Source organism: Chiloscyllium plagiosum, unplaced genomic scaffold (genome assembly GCF_037043375.1).
Source record: "Chiloscyllium plagiosum isolate Xiang-an unplaced genomic scaffold, Cpla_swu_hap1 HiC_scaffold_50, whole genome shotgun sequence".
Classification (NCBI taxonomy): Eukaryota; Metazoa; Chordata; class Chondrichthyes; order Orectolobiformes; family Hemiscylliidae; genus Chiloscyllium; species Chiloscyllium plagiosum.
In genome coordinates, this window is record NW_028270188.1 from 56,192,559 (window position 1) to 56,218,600 (window position 26,042).

General features: G+C 60.7%; 1 protein-coding gene across 1 annotated transcript in view; it reads right to left on the minus strand.

Annotated features, from left to right (window-relative positions):
* The window catches only part of LOC122546798 (aminopeptidase N-like), a 37,248-nt gene extending 11,488 nt beyond the window's left edge, over window positions 1-25,760 (minus strand). Inside the window, exons 1-10 of the mRNA XM_087985119.1 lie at window positions 25,713-25,760; window positions 25,562-25,627; window positions 23,520-23,695; window positions 20,645-20,721; window positions 19,455-19,591; window positions 16,576-16,631; window positions 13,650-13,797; window positions 11,475-11,569; window positions 7,765-7,875; window positions 5,758-5,925 (exon numbers count right to left, since the gene is read on the minus strand). Of these exons, the coding sequence (XP_087841245.1) occupies window positions 5,758-5,925; window positions 7,765-7,875; window positions 11,475-11,569; window positions 13,650-13,797; window positions 16,576-16,631; window positions 19,455-19,591; window positions 20,645-20,721; window positions 23,520-23,695; window positions 25,562-25,627; window positions 25,713-25,760 (1,082 nt within the window). The remainder of the gene's footprint in view (window positions 1-5,757; window positions 5,926-7,764; window positions 7,876-11,474; window positions 11,570-13,649; window positions 13,798-16,575; window positions 16,632-19,454; window positions 19,592-20,644; window positions 20,722-23,519; window positions 23,696-25,561; window positions 25,628-25,712) is intronic.
* Between the last annotated feature and the right edge of the window lie 282 nt (window positions 25,761-26,042).

Here is a 26,042-nt window from a genome sequence, read left to right on the forward strand (position 1 = left end):
GTGTGGGGAGGGGGGAGTGTGTGTGTGTGGGGAGGGGGGAGTGTGTGTGTGTGGGGAGGGGGGAGGGTGTGTGTGTGGGGAGGCAAGAGTGTGTGTGTGGGGAGGGGGGAGTGTGTGTGTGTGGGGAGGGGGGGAGTGTGTGTGTGGGGGGAGGGGGGAGTGTGTGTGTGTGGGGAGGGGGAGTGCGTGTGTGTGTGGGGAGGGGGGAGTGTGTGTGTGGGGAGGGGGGGAGTGTGTGTGTGTGGGGAGGGGGGAGTGTGTGTGTGTGGGGAGGGGGGAGTGTGTGTGTGGGGGGAGGGGGGAGTGTGTGTGTGGGGGAGGGGGGAGTGTGTGTGTGTGTGGGGAGGGGGGAGTGTGTGTGTGGGGAGGGGGAGTGTGTGTGTGTGGGGAGGGGGGGAGTGTGTGTGTGTGTGGGGAGGGGGGAGTGTGTGTGGTGTGGGTGGGGAGGGGGAGTGTGTGTGTGTGGGGAGGGGGGAGTGTGTGTGTGTGGGGAGGGGGGGGGAGTGTGTGTGTGTGGGGAGGGGGGGAGTGTGTGTGTGTGGGGAGGGGGGAGTGTGTGTGTGTGGGGAGGGGGGAGTGTGTGTGTGTGGGGAGGGGGGGGAGTGTGTGTGTGGGGAGGGGGGAGTGTGTGTGTGTGGGGAGGGGGGAGTGTGTGGTGTGGGGAGGGGGGAGTGGTGTGTGTGTGGGGAGGGGGGAGTGTGTGTGTGGGGAGGGGGGAGTGTGTGTGTGTGGGGAGGGGGGAGTGTGTGTGTGTGGGGAGGGGGGAGTGTGTGTGTGTGGGGAGGGGGGAGTGTGTGTGTGTGGGGAGGGGGGGAGTGTGTGTGTGGGGGAGGGGGGGAGTGTGTGTGTGTGGGGAGGGGGGAGTGTGTGTGTGGGGAGGGGGGAGTGTGTGTGTGTGGGGAGGGGGGAGTGTGTGTGTGGGGAGGGGGGAGTGTGTGTGTGTGGGGAGGGGGGAGTGTGTGTGTGTGGGGAGGGGGGAGTGTGTGTGTGTGGGGAGGGGGGAGTGTGTGTGTGGGGAGGGGGGAGTGTGTGTGTGTGTGGGGAGGGGGGGAGTGTGTGTGTGGGGAGGGGGGAGTGTGTGTGTGTGGGGAGGGGGGAGTGTGTGTGTGTGGGGAGGGGGGAGTGTGTGTGTGTGGGGAGGGGGGAGTGTGTGTGTGTGGGGAGGGGGGGAGTGTGTGTGTGTGTGGGGAGGGGGGGAGTGTGTGTGTGGGGGAGGGGGGAGTGGTGTGTGTGTGGGGAGGGGGGGAGTGTGTGTGTGGGGAGGGGGGGAGTGTGTGTGTGTGGGGAGGGGGGGAGTGTGTGTGTGGGGGAGGGGGGGAGTGTGTGTGTGTGGGGAGGGGGGGGAGTGTGTGTGTGGGGAGGGGGGAGTGTGTGTGTGTGGGGAGGGGGGGAGTGTGTGTGTGGGGAGGGGGGAGTGTGTGTGTGTGGGGAGGGGGGGAGTGTGTGTGTGGGGAGGGGGGAGTGTGTGTGTGTGGGGAGGGGGGAGTGTGTGTGTGGGGAGGGGGGAGTGTGTGTGTGTGGGGAGGGGGGAGTGTGTGTGTGGGGAGGGGGGAGTGTGTGTGTGTGGGGAGGGGGGGAGTGTGTGTGTGGGGAGGGGGGAGTGCGTGTGTGTGTGGGGAGGGGGGAGTGTGTGTGTGTGGGGAGGGGGGAGTGTGTGTGTGTGGGGAGGGGGGAGTGTGTGTGGGAGGGGGGAGTGTGTGTGTGTGGGGAGGGGGAGTGTGTGTGGGGAGGGGGGAGTGCGTGTGTGTGTGGGGAGGGGGGGAGTGTGTGTGTGGGGAGGGGGGGAGTGTGTGTGTGTGGGGAGGGGGGGAGTGTGTGTGTGGGGGAGGGGGGAGTGTGTGTGTGGGGAGGGGGGAGTGTGTGTGTGGGAGGGGGAGTGTGTGTGGGGAGGGGGGAGTGTGTGTGTGTGGGGAGGGGGGGAGTGTGTGTGTGGGGAGGGGGGAGTGTGTGTGTGGGGAGGGGGGAGTGTGTGTGTGGGGAGGGGGGAGTGTGTGTGTGGGGAGGGGGGAGTGTGTGTGTGTGGGGAGGGGGGAGTGTGTGTGTGGGAGGGGGGAGGTGTGTGTGGGGGAGGGGGGAGTGTGTGTGTGGGAGGGGGAGTGTGTGTGTGGGGAGGGGGGGTGGTGTGTGTGGTGGGGAGGGGGGAGTGTGTGTGTGTGGGGAGGGGGGAGTGTGTGTGTGTGGGGGGGGGGGGGGAGTGTGTGTGTGGGGAGGGGGAGTGCGTGTGTGTGGGGAGGGGGAGTGTGTGTGTGTGGGGAGGGGGGAGTGCGTGTGTGTGTGGGGAGGGGGGAGTGTGTGTGTGGGGAGGGGGGAGTGTGTGTGTGTGGGGAGGGGGAGTGTGTGGGGAGGGGGGAGTGCGTGTGTGTGTGGGGAGGGGGGAGTGTGTGTGTGGGGAGGGGGGAGTGTGTGTGTGTGGGGAGGGGGGGAGTGTGTGTGTGGGGGGAGGGGGGAGTGTGTGTGTGTGGGGAGGGGGGAGTGCATGTGTGTGTGGGGAGGGGGGAGTGTGTGTGTGGGGAGGGGGGAGTGTGTGTGTGTGGGGAGGGGGGAGTGTGTGTGTGTGGGGAGGGGGGAGTGTGTGTGTGTGTGGGGAGGGGGGGAGTGTGTGTGTGTGGGGAGGGGGGAGTGTGTGTGTGTGGGGAGGGGGGAGTAGTGTGTGTGTGGGGAGGGGGGAGTGTGTGTGTGGGGAGGGGGGAGTGTGTGTGTGTGGGGAGGGGGGGAGTGTGTGTGTGGGGAGGGGGAGTGTGTGTGTGTGGGGAGGGGGGAGTGTGTGTGTGTGGGGAGGGGGGGAGTGTGTGTGTGGGGAGGGGGGAGTGTGTGTGTGTGGGGAGGGGGGAGTGTGTGTGGTGGGGAGGGGGGAGTGTGTGTGTGTGGGAGGGGGGAGTGTGTGTGTGGGGAGGGGGGTGTGTGTGTGTGGGGAGGGGGGAGTGTGTGTGTGGGGAGGGGGGTGTGGTGTGTGGGGAGGGGGGAGTGTGTGTGTGTGGGGAGGGGGGTGTGTGTGTGTGGGGGGGGGGTGTGTGTGGGTGGGGGGGGAGTGTGTGTGTGTGGGGAGGGGGGAGTGTGTGTGTGTGGGGAGGGGGGAGTGTGTGTGGGGGAGGGGGAGGTGGGTGTGTGTGTGGGGAGGGGAGTGTGTGTGTGGGGAGGGGGCAGTGTGTGTGTGGGGAGGGGGAGTGTGTGTGTGGGGAGGGGGGAGTGTGTGTGTGGGGAGGGGGGGGAGTGTGTGTGTGTGGGGAGGGGGGAGTGTGTGTGTGTGGGGAGGGGGGAGTGTGTGTGTGTGGGGAGGGGGGAGTGTGTGTGGGGAGAGGGGAGTGTGTGTGTGGGGGGGGGAGTGTGTGTGTGGGGAGGGGCAGTGTGTGTGTGGGGAGGGGGAGTGTGTGTGTGGGGAGGGGGAGTGTGTGTGTGGGGAGGGGGGGTGTGTGTGTGTGGGGAGGGGGAGTGTGTGTGTGTGGGGAGGGGGGAGTGTGTGTGTGTGGGGAGGGGGGGAGTGTGTGTGGGGAGTGGGGAGTGTGTGTGTGTGTGGGGAGGGGGAGTGTGTGTGTGGGGAGGGGGCAGTGTGTGTGTGGGGAGGGGGAGTGTGTGTGTGGGGAGGGGGAGGTGTGTGTGTGGGGAGGGGGGGGAGTGTGTGTGTGTGTGGGGAGGGGGGAGTGTGTGTGTGTGGGGAGGGGGGAGTGTGTGGTGTGGGAGGGGGGTGTGTGTGTGGGGAGGGAGTGTGTGTGGGGTGGGGGAGTGTGTGTGTGGGGGGGGAGGGGGAGTGTGTGTGTGTGGGGGGGGGAGGGTGTGTGTGGGGAGTGGGTGTGTGTGTGTGGGGGGGGAGTGTGTGTGTGGGGAGGGGGAGTGTGTGTGTGGGGAGGGGGGTGTGTGTGTGTGGGGGGAGGGGGGGTGTGTGTGTGGGGGGGGAGTGTGTGTGTGTGTGGGGAGGGGGAGTGTGTGTGTGGGGAGGGGGAGTGTGTGTGTGTGGGGAGGGGGGAGTGTGTGTGGGGAGGGGGAGTGTGTGTGTGGTGGGGGGGAGTGTGTGTGTGGGGAGGGGGAGTGTGTGTGGGGGGGGAGTGTGTGTGGGAGGGGGAGTGTGTGTGGTGGTGGGGGTGGGGGGGAGTGTGTGTGTGTGGGGAGGGGGGGAGGGTGTGTGTGTGGGGTGGGGGGGAGTGTGTGTGTGTGGGGAGGGGGGAGTGTGTGTGTGGGGGGGGGTGTGTGTGTGGGGTGTGGGGGGTGGAGTGTGTGTGTGTGGGGGAGGGGGGGGGGAGTGTGTGTGTGTGGGGAGGGGGGAGTGTGTGTGTGGGGAGGGGGAGTGTGTGTGTGCGGGGAGGGGAGTGTGTGTGTGTGTGTGGGGAGGGGGGAGTGTGTGTGCGGGGAAGGGGGAATTGCAACCCACCCAGACCCATACCCCTACATTTACCCCTACACCTATAACTACGGGCAATTTAGCATGGCCAATTCACCTCACCTGCACATTTTGGACTGAGGGAGGAAACCAGAGCACGTGGAGGAAACCCACACAGACACCGGGGGGGCGGGGGGGGGGAATGTGAAAACTCTACACAGTTAGTCGCCTGAGGCGGGAATTGAACCCAGGTCTCTGGCGCTGTGAGGCAGCAGTGCTAACCACTGTGCCGCCCATGTTGTGAAACTTGAAAGGGTTCGGAAAAGATTTACAAGGATGTTGCCAGGGTTGGAGGATTTGAGCTACAGGGAGAGGCTGAACAGGCTGGGGCTGTTAGGGAGCATAGAAAGTGGCTATAGCCTTTACTTACAGGGTCAGTAATGAGGGAGTATAATTTTAAGGTTAAAGGCAGGAGGTTTACAGGGAATTTGATGAAAATGGACTGTGATGGTAATGGAGGCCTGCTGTAGTGGCAGCACTGTGAGGAGAATTGAGGCCTGCTCCAGGGGTAGGCCTGGGGCTCGAGAGTAGGCCTAAAAGTTGAGGCCTACTCTAGGGGTATCCTGAGCAACTGGACTGTGATGACAATTGAGGTCTGCTTCAGGGGTAGACCTGGGCCTAGAGAGTGAATGGATTGTCCTGAACATTGAGGCCTACTGTAGAGGTAGCCTGAGGCCTAGTGATTGACAGGATTGTGATGGGAATTGAAGCCCACACCAGGGGTGGGCCTGTGCCTGGAGCGTGAATGGACTGTCCTGAATGTTGAGGCCTACTCCAGAGATGGCCTGAGGCCTAGTGAGCGACAGGACTGTGATGAGCATTGAGGCCTGCTCCAGAGGTAGGTTTGGGCCTAGAGAGTGAATAGATTGTCCTAAAAATTGGGGCTTACTCTTGAGATGACCAGAGGCCGAGTGAGTAATTAGACTGTGATGGGAATTGAGGCCTGTAGTAGGGGTAGGCCTGGGCCTACTACATGATGGCAACTGTCACCACGTAACTTTTTTAAAACAATTCACTCGTGAGTGATGATGCCGCCATAAATTGTCCATTCCCCAGAGACAACCGCATTACTGTGTAGGCCAGACCAGACAAAAACAGACTCTTCGAAAGGTGGAAATCACAAACAGAGAGCACTGGACAAACTCAGAAGGTCGGGCCGTGTCTGTGGAGGCAGAAAGAAGATTTAACGTCCCGAGTCGGATCTGACTCCTTGTAGGCCGGTAAGCTTCCACAATCGGTAGGAGTGATCCAGCTGGGTTTCCATGACGATTTTTCTCACTGCGGGTTTGAGTGAATTGGAATTCAGCCAAGCAAACCGGGATTTGAGCCTTGCAGACTAGCCCTTGGCTGCGGGATTACTGCTAGGCCGTCAGCCGCCATCTTACCTGGTCAGGAGTTGGTCGTCCATGCTGCAGGCCAGGCTGTACCGCAGGGACTCGGCCTCCGCTGAGCTCCGAGCAACCTCCAGCATCCTCCAGGCGAACTCCCACTCTGCCTCGCCTCCCTCCGAGATAGAACGGCAGTAAACGACGGAGCGAAGGCTGGGAGGGATCCTGAGTAGGCAAAGATTTCAGTTTGGAATGAGGGAGCGGGCGCTGTCGGAGGGTCAGCGCTAAGGGAGCGGGCGCTGTCGGAGGGTCAGTGCTGAGGGAGTGGGCACTGTCGAAGCGTCAGTGCTGAGGGAGCGGGCGCAGTCGGAGGGTCAGTGCTGAGGGAGCGGGCGCTGTCGGAGGGTCAGTGCTGAGGGAGCGGGCGCTGTCGGAGGGTCAGTGCTGAGGGAGCGGGCGCTGTCGAAGGGTCAGTGCTGAGGGAGCGGGCACTGTCGGAGGGTCAGTGCTGAGGGAGTGGGCACTGTCGAAGCGTCAGTGCTGAGGGAGCGTGCACTGTCGGAGGGTCAGTGCTGAGGAAGTGGGCACTGTCGGAGGGACAGCGCTGAGGGAGTAGGCACTGTCGGAGGGTCAGGGCTGAAGGAGTGGGCATTGTCGAAGGGTCAGTGCTGAGGGAGCGGGCACTGTCGGAGGGTCAGTGCTGAGGGAGTGGGCACTGTCGAAGCGTCAGTGCTGAGGGAGCGTGCACTGTCGGAGGGTCAGTGCTGAGGAAGTGGGCACTGTCGGAGGGACAGCGCTGAGGGAGTAGGCACTGTCGGAGGGTCAGGGCTGAAGGAGTGGGCATTGTCGGAGGGTCAGTGCTGAGGGAGTGGGCACTGTCGGAGGGTCAGTGCTGAGGGAGCGGGCGCTGTCGGAGGGTCAGTGCTGAGGGAGCGGGCGCTGTCGGAGAGTCAGTGCTGAGGGAGCGGGCGCTGTCGGATGGTCAGTGCTGAGGGAGTGGGCGCTGTCGGAGGGTCAGTGCTGAGGGAGCGGGCGCTGTCGGAGGGTCATTGCTGAGGGAGCGGGCGCTGTTGGAGGGTCAGTGCTGAGGGAGTGGGCACTGTCGAAGGGTCAGTGCTGAGGGAGCGGGCACTGTCGAAGCGTCAGCGCTGAGGGAGCGGGCACTGTCGAAGCGTCAGTGCTGAGGGAGCGGGCACTGTCGGAGGGTCAGTGCTGAGGGAGTGGACGCTGTCGGAGGGTCAGCGCTGAGGGAGTGGACGCTGTCGGAGGGTCAGTGCTGAGGGAGTGGGCACTGTTGGAGGGTCAGCGCTGAGGGAGTGGACGCTGTCAGAGGGTCAGTGCTGAGGGAGTAGGCACTGTCAGAGGTTCAGGGCTGAGGGAGTGGGCACTATCGGAGGTTCAGCGCTGAGGGAGTGGGCTCTGTCGGAGGGTCTGGGCTGAGGGAGTGGGCACTGTCGGAGGGTCAGGGCTGAGGGAGTGGGCTCTGTCGGAGGTTCAGCGCTGAGGGAGTGGGCTCTGTCGGAGGGTCAGTGCTGAGGGAGTGGGCGCTGTCGGAGGGTCAGCGCTGAGGGAGTGGGCTCTGTTGGAGGGTCAGTGCTGAGGGAGTGGGCACTGTCGGAGGGTCAGGGCTGAGGGAGTGGGCACTGTCGGAGGGTCAGGGCTGAGGGAGTGGGCATTGTCGGTGGTGCCATCTTTCAGAATGAGACATTCTGCCTGCCTTTCTGAGACAATACTAACCCAACGTCCTTCGGCCAATATCTCACCCTCAACCAGGATGGATCAAAGGTAGTTGACCATTATCATCATCAGATTGGTTTTTGGCCTAGGTTCTTGCTGTGCATCACTGTACGGGTCATGTACGGTGCTAGTAAAATGCAACTCTGCCTTCGTGCTGTTTGACGAGTTGCCCTTTCGACGGGCTGAAGGTACTCCCCCACCCCACCGTTTTCCCGGGGTCTCCCAATGTGTGTGACGCGGTGAATATGGGGGAAATGCAATGGTGATTGTGTACTGGTGATGGGTTAGTAGGAAGGCTGTGGGATGAATGGCCTGCCTGGTACTCACGGGTTGACGTCTGGATGCCCCATCCAGCGGGCGTAGAGGGTCTTGGCTTTCTCGTTGCACGTTGCCAGACCATTGGAGCAAGCGATGCCCGCCACAATCTCTTGGGCAAACCTGGGCACAGAGGCAACATTGAGAGGGAGCCCTTAACCCCCACCATTTTGACATACACCATCGCCCCCCACCACTGGACGGTCGGGGGGGGGGGGGGGTAGTGGAGACACGGGGTTGACCCAGAGCATTCTCGCGGGAGCGAGAAGGGAGGGGGTGGAGGTGGAGAGGAAGGGGGGAATGTGAGGACACAGAAAGGATGGGGAAGGGGAAGGAGGGTGTGATAGTGGAGGGAGATGGGAGGTGATGAGGGGTGCAGGAGGGTGAGGGAGATAGGGAGGGTGAGGGAGATAGGGAGGGTGAGGGAGATAGGGAGGGTGCGGGGGATAGGGAGGGTGAGGGAGACGGGAAGTGTTGAGGGGTGCAGAGGGTGAGGGAGATAGGGAGGGTGTGGGGGATAGGGAGGGTGAGGGAGATAGGGAGGGTGAGGGAGACGGGAGGTGTTGAGGGGTGCAGAGGGTGAGGGAGATAGGGAGGGTGAGGGAGATAGGGAGGGTGCGGGAGATAGGGAGGGTGAGGGAGATAGGGAGGGTGAGGGAGACGGGAGGTGTTGAGGGGTGCAGGAGGGTGAGGGAGATAGGGAGGGTGCGGGAGATAGGGAGGGTGAGGGAGACGGGAGGTGATGGGTGCAGGAGGGTGAGGGAGATAGGGAGGGTGCGGGAGATAGGGAGGGTGAGGGAGACGGGAGGGTGAGGGAGACGGGAGGTGATGAGGGGTGCAGGAGGGTGAGGGAGATAGGGAGGGTGCGGGGGATAGGGAGGGTGAGGGGGATAGGGAGGGTGAGGGAGATAGGGAGGGTGAGAGAGACGGGAGGGTGAGGGAGACGGGAGGTGCTGAGGGGTGCAGGAGGGTGAGGGAGATAGGGAGGGTGAGGGAGATGGGAGGGTGAGGGAGACGGGATGATGAGGGGTGCAGGAGGGTGAGGGAGATAGGGAGGGTGAGGGAGACGGGAGGTGATGAGGGGTGCAGGAGGGTGAGGGAGATAGGGAGGGTGAGGGAGACGGGAGGTGATGAGGGGTGCAGGAGAGTGAGGGAGATAGGGAGGGTGAGGGAGACGGGAGGTGATGAGGGGTGCAGGAGAGTGAGGGAGATAGGGAGGGTGAGGGAGACAGGAGGTGATGAGGGGTGCAGGAGAGTGAGGGAGATAGGGAGGGTGAGAGGGATGAGTAGTTGAGGGGGATAGGGAGGTGAGGGAGTAGGTGAGGGGGATAGGGAGGTGAGGGAGTAGGGAGGTGAGGGGGATAGGGAGGTGAGGAGGTAGGGAAGTGAGGGGGATATGGAGGTGAGGGAGTAGGGAGGTGAGGGAGTAGGGAGGTGAGGGAGTAGGGAGGTGAGGGGGATAGGGAGTTGAGGGAGATAAGGAGGTGAGGAGGATATGGAGGTGAGGGAGTAGGAGGGAGGTGAGGGGGATTGGCAGTTGAGGGAGATAGGGAGGTGAGGGAGATAGGGAGGTGAGGTGGTCAGTGAAGGGGATAGGGAGGTGAGGGAGGGTGAATGGGTTGGTGAGGTTGAGGGAGTTAGGGAGGTGAGGGGGATAGAGAGGGTGAGGGGGATAGGGAGGTGAGGGGGATAGGGAGGTGAGGGGGATAGGGAGGTGAGGGAGATAGGGAGGTGAGGTGGTCAGTGAAGGGGATAGGGAGGTGAGGGAGGGTGAATGGGTTGGTGAGGGTGAGGGAGTTAGGGAGGTGAGGGGGATAGAGAGGGTGAGGGGGATAGGGAGGTGAGGGAGATAGGGAGGTGAGAGAGTAGGGAGGGTGAGGGGGATAGGGAGGTGAGGAAGTAGGGAGGAGAGGGGATGGGTAGGTGAGGAGTAGGGAAGTGAGGGGGATAGGGAGGTGAGAGGGATATGGAGGTGAGGGAGTAGGGAGGTGAGGTAGATAGGGAGGTGAGAGAGTAGGGAGGGTGAGGGGGATAAGGAGATGAGAGAGTAGGGAGGGTGAGAGGGATAGGGAGGTGAGGGAGTAGGGAGGATGAGGGGGATAGGGAGGTGAGGGAGTAGGGAGGAGAGGGGGATGGGTAGGTGAGGCGGTGGGAAGTGGGGATAGGGAGGTGAGGGAGTAGGGAAGTGAGGGGGATAGGGAGGTGAGGGAGTAGGGAGGTGAGGGGGAATAGGGAGGTGAGGGAGTAGGGAGGGTGAGGGGGATAGGGAGGTGAGGGAGTAGGGAGGTGAGGGGATGGGGAGGTGAGGGGGATAGGGAGGTGTGGGAGGGTGAATGGGTTGGTGAGAGTGAGGGAGTTAGTGAGGTGAGGGGGATAGGGAGGTGAGGGAGTAGGGAGATGAGGGGGATAGGGAGGTGAGTGAGTAGGGAGGGTGAGGGGGAATAGGGAGGTGAGGGAGTAGGGAGGGTGAGGGGGATAGGGAGGTGAGGGAGTAGGGAGGAGAGGGGGATGGGTAGGTGAGGGGGTAGGGAAGTGAGGGGGATAGGGAGGTGAGGGGGTAGGGAAGTGAGGGGGATAGGGAGGTGAGGGGGATAGGGAGGTGAGGGGGATAGGGAGGTGAGGTGGTCAGTGAAGGGGATAGGGAGGTGAGGGAGGGTGAATGGGTTGGTGAGGGTGAGGGAGTTAGGGAGGTGACGGGGACTGGGAGGTGAGGGAGTAGGGAGGTGAGGAGGTAGGTAAGTGAGGGGGATATGGAGGTGAGGGAGTAGGGAGGTGAGGGAGTAGGGAGGTGAGTGGGATAGGGAGTTGAGGGAGATAAGGAGGTGAGGAGGATATGGAGGTGAGGGAGTAGGGAGGTGAGGGGGATAGGCAGTTGAGGGAGATAGGGAGGTGAGGGAGATAGGGAGGTGAGGTGGTCAGTGAAGGGGATAGGGAGGTGAGGGAGGGTGAATGGGTTGGTGAGGGTGAGGGAGTTAGGGAGGTGAGGGGGATAGGGAGGTGAGAGAGTAGGGACGGTGAGGGGGATAGGGAGGTGAGGAAGTAGGGAGGAGAGGGGGATGGGTAGGTGAGGGTGAGGGGGATAGGAAGGTGAGGGAGTAGGGAGGTGAGGGGGATAGGGAGGTGAGGGAGATAGGGAGGTGAGGGAGATAGGGAGGTGAGAGTAGGGACAGTGAGGGGGATAGGGAGGTGAGGAAGTAGGGAGGAGAGGGGGATGGGTAGGTGAGGGGGTGAGGGTGAGGGGGATAGGAAGGTGAGGGAGTAGGGAGGTGAGGGGGATAGGGAGGTGAGGGAGGTGAGGGAGGGTGAATGGGTTGGTGAGGGTGAGGGAGTTAGGGAGGTGAGGGGGATAGAGAGGATGAGGGGGATAGGGCGGTGAGGGGGATAGGGAGGTGAGAGAGTAGGGAGGGTGAGGGGGATAGGGAGGTGAGGAAGTAGGGAGGAGAGGGGGATGGGTAGGTGAGGGGATAATGGTGAGGGTGAGGGGGATAGGGAGGTGAGGGAGTAGGGAGGTGAGGGAGTAGGGAGGTGAGGGGGATAGGGAGGTGAGGGGATAATGGTGAGGGTGAGGGGGATAGGGAGGTGAGGGAGTAGGGAGGTGAGGGGGATAGGGAGGTGAGGGAGTAGGGAGGTGAGGGGGATAGGGAGGTGAGGGGATAATGGTGAGGGTGAGGGGGATAGGGAGGCGTGACCCATGACCTCCCTCACTACCTGGTCACACCTACCTCTCGGAGGTGTCCTGGGGGGTAGTGTCCAGTTCGGGGCTGCTTCGTTCGGTGAAATACTCATAAACCGGGGTCACTTTGCTCAGGACGTATCTCTGTGAGGGCAGGAGGCACAACCGACCTTTACACTCCGACCTTTCACCTTTGCGGCCTAGTTCGCCACTGCCCATCTCGGCCTCTCTCTCTCTCTTTCTCCCAACCCCCCCCCCGCTTCCAAAAAAATCTCTCTGCCACGTTCCCTGTTTCCCTCTCCATCCCTCACTCGAATGTGGAGTGGGCCATTCTGCCCCTCAGTCTGACCCCACCCAGCCCCGGTAACCCTTCATCGTTGCACCCCAAGAACCTCTCGCTCTCCCCGCCTCCTTCCTCCCACCTAATTCCATCTTTCCCCTCTACTTGCCCGTCCCGCGCTCCCACCCCCGCCTCACTCCATTCTCTGTTGCGTTACGGCTCTGAAAGGGTTAATGCTTAATAAGCTCCACCCACTCTGATGGGGCCCTTTCTCGGGGTGAAGATGGAGTTCATCTGAAGTTCCACACAGCCCCTTATAGAAACTAGGCACGGGGGCGAGGGTCACAGTGTTATCAGAAAGGGAGTCGTAGTTTGCAAAATCCTTACGCCCGACGTGAAACGTACAAGGCCACACACAAAGGTTCTGGGGAGAAAGTGGGAAAATGGCGGTTGCAAACCCTCTCAGCCATGACTGAATGGCGGTGCCGATGCGATGGGCCAAATGGCTTCATTTCTGCTCCCGTCTCTTGTGACCTCCCTCACAAACACAGGGCCTCGAATCGCAGGACACCCGGACTGGTTTCAGAACCAAGGAGAATCGCAGGAGCGGAGAGTGGCCCTTCGGCCCATCGAGCCCACACCGATCCCACCCAAACCCAGCCCCGACCCCACCACACCCTATCCTCCGTGGCCCCTCACTCTACCCCGGTGACCCCTCACCCTACCCCCCGCCGCCGTGATCCCACATCATAGCCCCGTGACCGGACCCTCTCCCCCCGTGACCCCACCCTCTCCCCCCCGTGACCCCCACACTCTCCCCCCGTGACCCCCACACTCTCCCCCCGTGACCCCCACACTCTCCCCCCGTGACCCCCACACTCTCCCCCCGTGACCCCACACTCTACCCCCGTGACCCCACACACTCGCCCGTGACCCCACACTCTATCCCCGTGACCCCACACACTCGCCAGTGACCCCACACTCTACCCCGTGACCCCACACTCTCCCCCGTGACCCCACACTCTACCCCTGTGACCCCACACTCTCCCTCATGACCCCACACTCTCCCTGTGACCCCAAACTCACCCCCGTGACTCCACACCCTAACCACATGACCCCACACTCTACCCGCATGACCCCACACTCTCCCCCGCGTGAGCCCACTCTCCCCCGTGACCCCACACTCTCCCCCGTGACCCCACACTCTCCCCCCCCGTGACCCCACACTCTCCCCCCCCGTGACCCCACACTCTCCCCCTCGTTACCCCACACTCTCCCCCTCGTTAGCCCACGCCCTACCCCCATGAGCCTACACCTAACCCCCGTTACCACACACTCTTCCCCCGTGAGCCTACATTCTCCCCCCGTGACCCCACACTCTCCCCCCGTGACCCCACATCCTACCCCCGTGACCCCACACTCTTCCCCCTCGTTACCCCACACTCTCCCCCTCATTAGCCCACGCCCTACCCTCATGACCCTACACCCTAATCCCCGTTACCCCACACTCTTTCCCCGTGACCCCACATTCTCCCCCCGTGACCCCACACCCTACCCCCGTGACCCCACACTCTTCCCCCTCGTTACCCCACACTCTCCCCCTCATTAGCCCACGCCCTACCCCCATGACCCTACACCCTAATCCCCGTTACCCCACACTCTTCCCCCGTGACCCCACATTCTCCCCCCGTGACCCCACACCCTACCCCCGTGACCCCACACTCTTCCCCCTCGTTAGCCCACGCCCTACCCCCATGACCCTACACCCTAACCCCCGTGACCCCACACTCTCCCCCTTGTGACCCCACCCCCCTGACACACTCTCTCAGCCCCCCCCCCCTCTCCCTGACCACCTCCCCATTCCCCTCCCTCCTCCCCTCCCTTCCTCCCCACCCCCCGCCGGAGACCGGTGCGACTGGGCTGATCGACCGTGGGGGGCCTCACCTCCAGCAGCGCGTAGCCGGGCCTTCCTTCCAGGATGAGCTCAATGAAGTCCAGGTGGTTGCTCAGCGTGTCCCAGGGCAGGAACTCGGCCTCTGTGTGCAGGTACCGCGTGGTCTCCAACGCCCGGGTCATTGAAATGTAGCTCCCTCTGCTCTGCCACATTCCCCCCACACCCCCCCCCCCCCAAAGAAAGAAGCCGGAGAATCGAGGGTCAATTTTCTGTCGCTCTGGGAGGTTTCTATTTCTTGGGGCGGGGGGGGTGGGGGGGATCTGGTCAGCAGGTGGTGGGGAAGAGGGGTTGGTCACGCAGTCCGTGCGACAAACACCTCCCCATCTCGGAACAGATCGCGTTGGATCCTCCCCAGCACGCAAAACTAAGCTCAACCAGACGGAGGCGCCCTTGCGTGGTACCGGCCGCTACATAGATTGGCGCGCGGGGACCGCGGGTTAACAGATACGGACGCCCAGCGCCGGCTTCATCTTAATGATTCACTTCTCCACCACGGGATATTGACCAATCTGCTTGATTTCAACTGAAAGCAAAACGCGGCAGTTGACTGTCAATCATTATCAGCCAGTGCACACGTCATGATAATGCTTTCGTCAATACAAACCTATTTGCTAAATATCCAGCGCTCTCCTCTAACACAGTAATAATGTCACTCAGTGCTGATTTAGGTGTTTTGGGTTTTGCCAAGGTTAAAGGTTTTGCTAAATTTCCATGCGGTCATCGAGGACAGGGTATCCTCAACCGGGTGTATTTCAACCTCCACTTCAGAGGCTCAACACCAGAACCCAGGCATAACCCCCAGTGACCGCACTGAGTGGGTGGGCGCTGTCAGAGAGTCAGCGCTGAGGGAACGGGCGCTGTCGGAGGGTCAGCGCTGAGGGAGTGGGCACTGTCAGAGGATCAGTGCTGAGGGAGCGGGCGCTGTCGGAGGGTCAGTGCTGAGGGAGTGGGCACTGTCAGAGGGTCAGTTCTGAAGGAGTGAGCACTGTCAGAGGGTCAGTACTGAGGGAGTGGGCACTGTCGGAGGGTCAGTGCTGAGGGAGTGGGCACTGTCGGAGGGTCAGTGCTGAGGGAGCGGGTGCTGTGGGAGGGTCAGTGCTGAGGGAGTGGGCGTTGTCGGAGAGTCAGTGCTGAGGGAGTGGACACTGTCGGAGGGTCAGTGCTGAGGGAGTGGGCGCTGTCGGAGGGTCAGTGCTGAGGGAGTGGGTGCTGTCGCAGGGTCAGTGCTTAGATACAGAGTAAGGCTTCATCTACACTGTCCCCCACCATCCCAGGGACAGGGACAGCACGAGGTTAGATACAGAGTAAAGATCCCTCTACACTGTTCCGCCCCCATCCCAAGGACATGGAACCGCACGGGGTTAGATACAGAGTAAAGCTCCCTCTACACTGTCCCCCATCTCAGGGACAGAGACAGCACGGGGTTAGATACAGAGTAAAGCTCTCTCTACACATTGTCCCCCCCATCTCAGGGACAGGAACAGCACGGGGTTAGATACAGAGTAAAGCTCCCTCTGCATTGTCCCCCCATCCCAGGGACAGGGACAGGGACAGGGACAGCATGGGGTTAGATACAGAGTAAAGCTCCCTCTACACTGTCCCCCCCATCCCAGGGACAGCACGGGGTTAGATACAAAGTAAAGCTCCCTCTACACTGTCCCCCCATCCCAGGCCAGGACAGCATGGGGTTAGATACAAAGTAAAGCTCCCTCTACACTGTCCCCTCCATCCCAGGGACAGCACGGGTTAGATACAGAGTAAAGCTCCCTCTACACTGTCCCCCCATCCCAGGCCAGGACAGCACGGGGTTAGATACAGAGTAAAGCCCCCTCTACACTGTCCCCCTATCTCAGGGACAGAGACAGCACGGGGTTAGATACAGAGTAAAGCTCTCTCTACACATTGTCTCCCCCATCCCAGGGACAGGAACAGCACGGGGTTCGATACAGAGTAAAGCTCCCTCTACACTGTCCCCCCCATCCCAGGGACAGGAACAGCACGGGGTTAGATACAGAGTAAAGCTCCCTCTGCACTGTCCCCCCATCCCAGGGACAGGGACAGCATGGGGTTAGATACAGAGTAAAGCTCCCTCTACACTGTCCCCCCCATCCCACGGACAGCACGGGGTTAGATACAAAGTAAAGCTCCCTCTACACTGTCCCCCCATCCCAGGCCAGGACAGCATGGGGTTAGATACAAAGTAAAGCTCCCTCTACACTGTCCCCCCATCCCAGGGACAGCACGGGGTTAGATACAGAGAAAGCTCCCTCTACACTGTCCCCTCCATCCCAGGGACAGCACGGGTTAGATACAGAGTAAAGCTCCCTCTACACTGTCCCCCCCATCCCAGGGACAGGAACAGCACGGGGTTAGATACAGAGTAAAGCTCCCTCTACACTGTCCCCCCCATCCCAGGGACAGGGACAGCACGGGGTTAGATACAGGGTAAAGCTCCCTCTACACTGTCCCCCCCATCCCAGGGACAGCACGGGGTTAGATACAGAGTAAAGCTTCCTCTGCACTGTCCCCCCCCCCCCCCGGCCCCGATCCCAGGGTTGGACACAGAGTAGGCCTCAGGTACATCACCTTCGGGGACATTGCCCGTGTACCTGTTGCTATGATGTTGCCCGATTCTGTACCAAAGGGTTTATTCCTCAAAGAAGTGTCAGAGTGATCCTGGGCTCAGTGTGGGCCTACCCTGGGGTTGGTTACCAACCACACCACGAGAGAGAGGGACAGTGAAAGAGAGAGATCTCCTTCACTGGCAGATCTGTGCTCTGGCCTGTTTCCCTGGAGCAGTTCCCATTGCCGTGTGTGAGACCGCCCGCCGGGGGTTGGGCGGGGATGGGTTTAGGCAGAATGTTCATCGTGAGGGTGTGCCCTGAGCCCCTAGCAACCCTCCACCCTCTCTCCTACCGTGCTAAACTGAAGGTGTCATCGATGAGCTGGGCCCGGTTTACCACTGGGATCGCCTGCGGGGGGGGGAGAAAAGCAGAGTGTGAACTTTGCGCTTACAGGCCTGTTTCCTGAGTAGGCCTCACTCACTGGCACAATCTGAGCCCTCACTGAGAGGCAAGGCTCACAGTGGAGAGCACTGATTAGGAGGCCTCACGGGGATAAAGGCCTCATATGGAACTGAAAACGTAAAGGCCTCACGTTTGGAGAGAAGGTTTTATGGGAGGACTGGCCTACCTGGAGACCTTGCGGTGGACAGGCTGTCAGAGACTGCACAAAGCCCTGCCTGGTAGGAGGCCTCAAAACTGGCAAAATTAATGGCACTGCTTAGATACAGTGGTCAAATCAGGACAGAATGGGCTGTTCATCAGTTTTACAGCTATCTCCTTCCGGGTCATGGCTTATGATGAGGATCGGCCGAGAAACAAGGCCTAAATTTGACGACAGACCTAGATAAGAGGCCTCAATGTCAGGACGGGCCAATATAGAAGGCCTCAATGTGAGGATGGGCCTAGATAAGAGGCCTCAATGTGAGGACGGGCCTAGAGAAGAGGCCTCAATGTGAGGACGGGCCTAGATAAGAGGCCTCAATGTGAGGATGGGCCAATATAGAAGGCCTCAATGTGAGGAAGGGCCTTGATAAGAGGCCTCAATGTGAGGACGGGCTAGGACAGAAGGCCTCAATGTGAGGACGGGCCTAGATAAGAGGCCTCAATGTCAGGACAGGCCAATATAGAAGGCCTCAATGTGAGGACGGGCCAATATAGAAGGCCTCAATGTGAGGACGGGCCTAGATAAGAGGCCTCAATGTGAGGACGGGCCAATATAGAAGGCCTCAATGTGAGGACGGGCCTAGATAAGAGGCCTCAATGTGAGGACGGGCCAATATAGAAGGCATCAATGTGAGGATGGGCCGAAATTGGAGAAGGGGAAAGAGAGGAGGCAGCGAGGAAATGATCAAAGAGACAGGGGAGGGAAGAAGAGAACGGAGAGGCAGATGGAGGGGGGGGGAAGGGAGAGGAGGGATTGAGGGACTCCCCCTAGGGCTGGAGGCAATGAAATGAAGTGACGTCGCGTACTCAATGTCGGGTTAATCGCTTCTCTCGGTGACTGGAGCCAAGGGTTGTGCGTTGCAGCTCACTACCACTTTGGACACATTAGGAGAGGCACTGTGAGGGTGGGGACGGGCACACCAGTCCACACACCCCCCACCCCCCCATCCCCACACAGACCTGAGCTTCAAATCCAGGCCCCACCCTGAGTTAGTGAAATCGGTGGGTGGAGTCAGCGAAGTGTCACTGACAGTAGGCCTCAGGCCTGAGCAGGGTCAGAGGTCGTGCCAGCTATGTATCTGGAATGGGGGCGGGGGGGGGAGAGAACAGGAGTTGGTGGGGATGGGGGAAAACCAGCTCAGGATCTGTGTCGATGCCTCCCGTAGCCAAACTGCTCACTGACCCTCACCGGCAAGACAGAACACAGTTGAAAATCCGGCCAAGCAAGGTCAGGTTCAGCCAAGCCCAGGGGGAACCTTCTGAGAGGGTCAGGAACGAAGATATTAGAGGTGGCCCCTTTTCTCCACTTGCCCCCTCTCTCTCTGAACCCCAGATCATTCTGAAATCCCAGATCGACAACCAAATCCTGAACCCTGAACCTTCGAGCCCAACATCCCAATCCTCACGCTGCACGCACCTCACTCCACTCGCTCCCAACCAATACTAAACCCCAACCATTCCCCCATAACCCACTACACCAGCCAGGCTTCAGTTCCCTGGAATTTAGAAGGGTGGGACTCTGAATGTAACAGGCCCGAGGAGGGGGACTGAATGGCCTCCAATTCCTATTTAACCGACTCGAGGAGGGGGCTGAATGGCCCCCTGCTGTTCCTGTGTAACAGGTTAGGGGAGGGGGAGGGGGGGCTGAATGGCCTCCTGTTCCTGTGTAACTGGCTGGAGGAGGGGGGGGCTGAATGGCCTCCTGTTCCTGTGTGGAACAGGCTGGAGGAGGGGGGGCCGAATGGCCTCCTGTTCCTGTGTGGAACAGGCTGGAGGAGGGGGGGGCTGAATGGCCTCCTGTTCCTGTGTGTAACAGGCTGGAGGAGGGGGGCTGAATGGCCTCCTGTTCCTGTGTGGAACAGGCTGGAGGAGGGGGGGGGCTGAATGGCCTCCTGTTCCTGTGGAACAGGCTGGAGGAGGGGTCCTCCTGCTGTTCCTACACTAACCTCCCCGAATCCCTGTTTATGAGCCCGTGTTATACCTCTGGGACACCCGGACCAACCAACCCAACCAACTCAGCACTTCAACTCCCCCTCCCACTCTACCAAGGACATGCAGGTCCTTGGACTCCTCCATCGTCAGACCATAGCAACATGACGGTTGGAGGAAGAACGCCTCATCTTCCGCCTAGGAACCCTCCAACCACAAGAGATGAACTCGGATTTCTCCAGTTTCCTCATTTCCCCTCCCCCCACCCTGTCTCAGTCCCAACCCTCGAACTCAGCACCGCCTTCCTAACCTGCAATCTTCGTCCTGACCTCTCCACCCCCAGCCCACTCCGGCCTATCACCCTCACCTTGACCTCCCTCCACCTATCGCAATTCCCAACCCCCTTCCCCCAAGTCCCTCCTCCCTACCTTTTATCTTAGCCCGCTTGGCACACCCTCCTCATTCCTGAAGAAGGGCTCATGCCCGAAACGTCGATTCTCCTGCCCCCCTGCTGCGCTTTTCCAGCAACAGATTTTCAGCTCCGACCTCCACACTCCGTCAGCCGCAGGGCGAAGGACATAGCCCAGGGGATTCCCCAACAGTCCACCCGATCCCAAGAATCCCAGAAGAGCTACTTACATCGCGGTTCCTCATCAACTGGATCAGGAGCTTATCCCAATTGTCATTGTCATAGTTGACCCTGAACAGTCCGACTCTGTTAATATTCACCAAGAGCCAGCTCTGATCTCTCACCCACATCTCCGGCACATACACCTCTAAAGGGACAACAAACACGGGGTTAGATACTGAGGAAAGCTCCCTCTACACTCCCCCCCCACCCCCATCCCAGGGACAGGGCCAGCACGGGGTTAGATACAGAGTAAAGCTCCCTCTACACTGTCCCCCCCATCCCAGGGACAGCACGGGGTTAGATACAGGGTAAAGCTCCCTCTACACTGTCCCCCCCATCCCAGGGACAGGGACAGCACGGGGTTAGATACAGGGTAAAGCTCCCTCTACATTGTCCCGCCCCATCCCAGACACAGGGCCAGCACGGGGTTAGATACAGGGTAAAGCTCCCTCTACACTGTCCCCCCCCATCCCAGACACAGGGACAGTACGGGGTTAGATACAGAGTAAAGCTCTCTCTACACTATCCCCTCATCCCAGGGACAGCATGGGGTTAGATACAGAGTAGAGCTCCCTCTACATTATACCCCCATCCAGGGACAGCACGGGGTTAGATACAGAGTAAAGCTCCCTCTACACTGTCCCCCCCCATTCTCGGGACAGGGACAGCATGGGGTTAGATACAGAGTAAAGCTCCCTCTACACTATCCCCCCCATCCAGGGACAGGGACAGCACGGGTTTAGATACAGAGTAAAGCTCCCTCTACACTATCCCCCCCATCCCAGGGACAGGGACAGCACAGGGTTAGATACAGAGTAAAGCTTCCTCTACACTGTCCCCCATCCCAGGGACAGCACGGGGTTAGATACAGGGTAAAGCTTCCTCTACACTGTCCTCCCATCCCAGGGACAGCACGGGGTTAGATACAGGGTAAAGCTCCCTCTACACTATCCCCCCATTCAGGGACAGCACGGGGTTAGATACAGGGTAAAGCTTCCTCTACACTATCCCCCCCATCCAGGGACAGCACGGGGTTAGATACAGAGTACAGCTTCCTCTACACTATCCCCCCATCCAGGGACAGCACGGGGGTTAGATACAGAGGATAGCTCCCTCTACACTGTCCCCCTCCCCCTGTGTTTGGATCACGGGTCAGCGGATATTCCTGAGGGAGGGGGATAGAGGGAGCCTGCCTTACCTCTGGTGCTGCTGACCCACTGGGTGGGCTGGGCCGTGGTGTTTTTCTGCCAGGTTATAGGGATGTGCCACATGTAGCTGAGAAAAGAGAGAGAGAGAGAGAGACGTAGCCTGTTGGTCACACACACACACACATTCCCAATCCAACCCAACACATATTCCCCCAACCCATCACCCTCCGTCCACAACACTACCCACAGCTCCCAGTCACACCCTATTCCACACACTCATCCCCCTCGGAGAGATGAAATTCCTCCTTGTCTCCGTTTCCAAGATGCTCCCCCGCCCCCGCCCCCGCCTGTTTCGAGACTCCCACGCCCCAGGGGGGTAACACTGACCTCGTGCTATCAGGTACACACTACTCAATCTTCACCTTCCAAGCTCCCCAACCTCTCCCTCATCAGACACACCCCTCCATCCCCGGGATCGGCCGAGTGAACTACTCTGGACAGACTCGGATGTCACGAAGTGGCAAGATTGGCAGCGCCCGCTCCCTCAGCACTGACCCTCCAAAAGGGCCCGCTCCCTCAGCGCTGACCCTCCGACAGTGCCCGCTCCCTCAGCGCTGACCCTCCCACAGCGCCCGCTCCCTCAGCACTGACCTTCCGACAGTGCCCGCTCCCTCAGCGCTGACCCTCCGACAGTGCCCACTCCCTCAGTGCTGACCCTCCGACAGTGCCCGCTCCCTCAGCGCTGACCCTCCGACAGTGCCCGCTCCCTCAGCGCTGACCCTCCGACAGTGCCCGCTCCCTCAGCGCTGACCCTACGACAGTGCCCGCTCCCTCAGCGCTGACCCTCCGACAGTGCCCACTCCCTCAGTGCTGACCCTCCGACAGTGCCCGCTCCCTCAGCGCTGACCCTCCGACAGTGCCCGCTCCCTCAGCGCTGACCCTCCGACAGTGCCGACTCCCTCAGTGCTGACCCTCCGACAGTGCCCGCTCCCTCAGCGCTGACCCTCCGACAGTGCCCGCTCCCTCAGCGCTGACCCTCGGACAGTGCCCACTCCCTCAGCGCTGACCCTCCGACAGTGCCCGCTCCCTCAGCGCTGACCCTCCAAAAGGGCCCGCTCCCTCAGCACTGACCCTCTGACAGTGCCCGCTCCCTCAGCACTGACCCTCCGACAGTGCCCACTCCCTCAGCACTGACCCTCCGACAGCGCCCGCTCCCTCAGCACTGACCCTCCGACAGCGCCCGCTCCCTCAGCGCTGACCCTCCGACAGTGCCCGTTCCCTCAGCGCTGACCCTCTGACACTGCCTGCTCCCTCAGCACTGACTCTTCGACAGCGCCCGTTCCCTCAGCACTGACCCTCCGACAGCGCCCGCTCCCTCAGCACTGACCCTCTGACAGCACCCGTTCCCTCAGCGCTGACCCTCCGACAGCGCCCGTTCCCTCAGCACTGACCCTCTGACAGCGCCTGGACTCTCTGACAGCGCCTGCTCCCTCAGCGCTGACCCTCCGACAGCGCGTGCTCCCTCAGCACTGACCCTCCGACAGCGCCCGCTCCCTCAGCGCTGACCCTCTGACAGCGCCCGCTCCCTCAGCACTGACCCTCCCACAGCACTCACTCCCTCAGCGCTGACCCTCCGACAGTGCCCACTCCCTCAGCACTGACCCTCCGACAGCGCCCGCTCCCTCAGCACTGACCCTCCGACAGCGCCCGCTCCCTCAGCGCTGACCCTCTGACAGCGCCCGCTCCCTCAGCACTGACCCTCTGACAGCGCCTGCTCCCTCAGCACTGACCCTCCGACAGCGCCCGCTCCCTCAGCACTGACCCTCCGACAGTGCCCGCTCCCTCAGCGCTGACCCTCTGACAGCGCCCGCTCCCTCAGCACTGACCCTCCGACAACGCCCGCTCCCTCAGCACTGACACTCCGACAACGCCCGCTCCCTCAGCGCTGACCCTCCAAAAGGCCCGCTCCCTCAGCACTGACCCTCCGACAGTGCCCATTCCCTCAGCGCTGACCCTCCCACAGCGCCCACTCCCTCAGCACTGACCCTCCAAAAGGCGCCCCTCCCTCAGCACTGACCCTCCGACAACGCCCGCTCCCTCAGCACTGACCCTCCGACAGAGCCCGCTCCCTCAGCACTGACCCTCCGAAAGGGCCCGCTCCCTCAGCACTGACCCTCCCACAGTGCCCACTCCCTCAGCGCTGACCCTCAAAAAGGCGCTGCTCCCTCAGCACTGACCCTCCGACAACGCCCGCTCCCTCAGCGCTGACCCTCCAAAAGGCGCCGCTCCCTCAGCACTGACCCTCTGACATTGCCCGCTCCCTCAGCGATGACCCTCCGAAAGGGCCCGCTCCCTCAGCACTGACCCTCCCACAGCGCCCACTCCCTCTGCGCTGACCCTCCGACAGAGCCCGCTCCCTCAGCACTGACCCTCCGACAGCGCCCGCTCCCTCAGCGCTGACCCTCCGACAGCGCCTGCTCCCTCAGCGTTGACCCTCCCACAGTCGCCACTCCCTCAGCGCTGACCCTCTAACAGTGCGACCTATTGCAGAATGGAGCATTAAAGTTGTGGCCTTTTGAGCGGGAGAGATGCGGGGTGGGAGCTGATTTGTGGGAGGGGATGTGGGGGGGGTCGTGGGCCCTGTCACCGAAACCAGTTTCAACCTGTTCGTTCCGTCATTCACCTGTTCGAGGAAGAAGCCAATCAGCCCATCGATGCCATACTAGCCCTTTGGAGTCACATGCCCTTTATTCCCATGGGTCCCAGGCAAACTGTTCCCCCATGAGGTCAGCCATGGTTGTGGCGGCCATATTGGATGGTTGTCCTGTCAAGCTCAGAGCGGGAAACAGAGACTCAGGAGGGGTGTTGCCCCAGACCCTGCCCTGAGTACCCCCTACCCTGCACTTTCTCTTCCCTTGAACTCACCCGTACGGTGAGGTCCTGGTGACGTTGGTTAGGTGGTCCACCAGGAAGTGTTGCTGCGTGACCAAGCCCGAGCTGGTGTTGATGGTAACCACTGGGTAGCCCATCTGTAATGTCCATGTGTCCAAGATGGATGCCAGGTTGCTAGGCAACTGCACCGTCTTCTGGTTGTCCAGGGCCTAGGCACGTCGGGGAGCGGAGGGAGGAAACGGGCTCTCGTCAGGTGGTCTACAAGAATCCCCCTCCAACCCTTGCCCCCCCCAAGAATCTTCTACAACCACCAAACTGCTCTCCGGACTAGCCCCCAGCCTCCCCAAAAGGGCCGAATGGTCTCCCTCTACTCCTCATTTTCCTTTCACCTCAGTCTCTTTGCATGTTCCCACATCCCCACCTCTCCCCCCACTCCCCCCACCCACCCACCCAATGGACAGACCCTTCGGCCCAACCCGTCCATGCTGACCCAGATATCCCAACCCAATCTAGTCCCATTTGCCAGCACTTGGCCCACATCCCTCCAAACCCTTCCTATTCATATACCCATCCAGATGCCTTTTAAATGTTGTCATTGTACCAGCCTCCACCACACCCTCTGGCAGCTCTTTCCATACACGTACCACCCTCTGGGTGAAAAAGTTGCCCCTTAGGTCTCTTTTATATCTTTCCCCTCTCACCCTAAACCTATGCCCTCTAGTTCTGGACTCCCCCACCCCAGGGAAAAGACTTTGCCTATTTACCCTATCCATGCCCCTCATGATTTTATAAACCTCTGTAAGGTCACCCCTCAGCCTCTGACGCTCCAGGGAAAACAGCCCCAGCCTGTTCAGCCTCTCCCTGTAGCTCAAACCCTCCAACACCCTGGTAAATCTTTACTGAACCCTTTCAAGTTTCACAACATCCTTCCGATAAGAGGGAGACATTCTTTAAATTGTTCCGTGTGTAAACGTAAAACACAAAAATGAAATCTCTGCAGCCAAAACTATGCAGGGAGACAGGCAAATTCACTGCATAGGTGTCCACCTCTGCTCATTTCAAATACTTTTTCAAATTTTTTTATTGTATAGAGGTAGCTGGGCAGAATGATAATGTCATGTAATACAAAGTAATAAATAAATGTGAATTTGTATTTCGATTCCCCCCCCCCCCCCACATTCCCTGTGAGAGAGAACGTACCCAGTATCCCCCACACTGTCCTGTTTCTCGATCTGTCTCTCTCTCTCTCCACCCTGAAGCTCCCCCCCCCCCCCTTGCTGAGGGATCCCAAACTCCATTGGACGAGGTGAGGCAGCCGACGACGCCAAGATAGACTTGATAACGGGAGGCCATCTGCTCACGGCCTAGAGTTAGGCTTCACGTTCCCGAGCAGCCTACACCATTGTGGATGGGAGAGTGGGGGTGCGAGTGTAGGCTTCATGTTCCGAGCGGCCTGCTCTGTTGTGGATGGGGGGTGGGGCACCTAGAGTCAGGCTTCCCATTCCCAAGTGGCCTACTGTATTGTTGGGGTAGGGGGCTAGATTTAGGCTCCACATTCCCGAGGGGCCTACTCTGTTGTGGAGGGAGGGTTGGGGAGCGAGAGTTAGGCTTCACATCCTCAAGTGGCCTGTTTATTTTTTTGGCGGGAGGGCGTGAGAAGGTGAGCTGGAGTTAGGCTTCACGTTCCCAAGCGGCCTACTCCAGTGTGGAGGGGGCTAGGGTGAATGGGTGAGTTAGGCTTCACGTTCCTGAGCGGCCTACTCCATTGTGAACGGAGGAGTGGGGGGGGGGGTGCCTAGAGTTAGGCTTTACATTCCTGAGTGGCCTAGTCTGTTGTGGATGGAGGAATGGGGGTGGGGGTCTAGAGTTAGGTTTCACATTCCCGAATGGCCTACTCAGTTGTTTGGGGGGTGTGGTGGGTAGTTGGGGGTTAGGGTTAGGCTTTACGTTCATGAGTGGCCTACTCTGTTGTGGATAGGAGAGTGGGGGCGCGAGAGTTAGGCTTCATGTTCCGAGCGGCCTACTCCGTTGTGGAAGGTTTGGGGGGTATTGGAGGGGTGGTGGTGGCAGTTTACCTGTTGCAGGTGGGTGCGGAGGTCCGTGTAGTTGGCAGTTCGGAAGCTGAACTCCCTCAGGTAGCCCTGTCAGAGCAGGAGGCGTTAGGTCAGAAGCAGATCGGACCAAGAGGCGCAGAGACCACCCGGCCCGCGAGGGTGTCGGTCTTACCGTCAGGCCGTGCAGAAACAGCTCCTCGGTCATGAAGCTCGAGACCATTCGCAGGACGGAGGCTCCCTAGCGGGAAGGAGATACCAGAGCTGGTGAGACGTGAACCATTTCACAGGATGTTCCTATTGCAGGTGCACTATGGGAGGGTCAGCGCTGAGGGTGCGGGTGCTGTGGGAGGGTCAGTGCTGAGGCGAGTGGGTGCTGTGGGAGGGTCAGTGCTGAGGGAGTGGGCACTGTCGGAGGGTCAGTGCAGAGGGAGTGGGCGCTGTTGGAGGGTCAGTGCTGAGTGAGTGGGCACCGTCGGACGGTCAGTGCTGAGGGAGTGGGCAC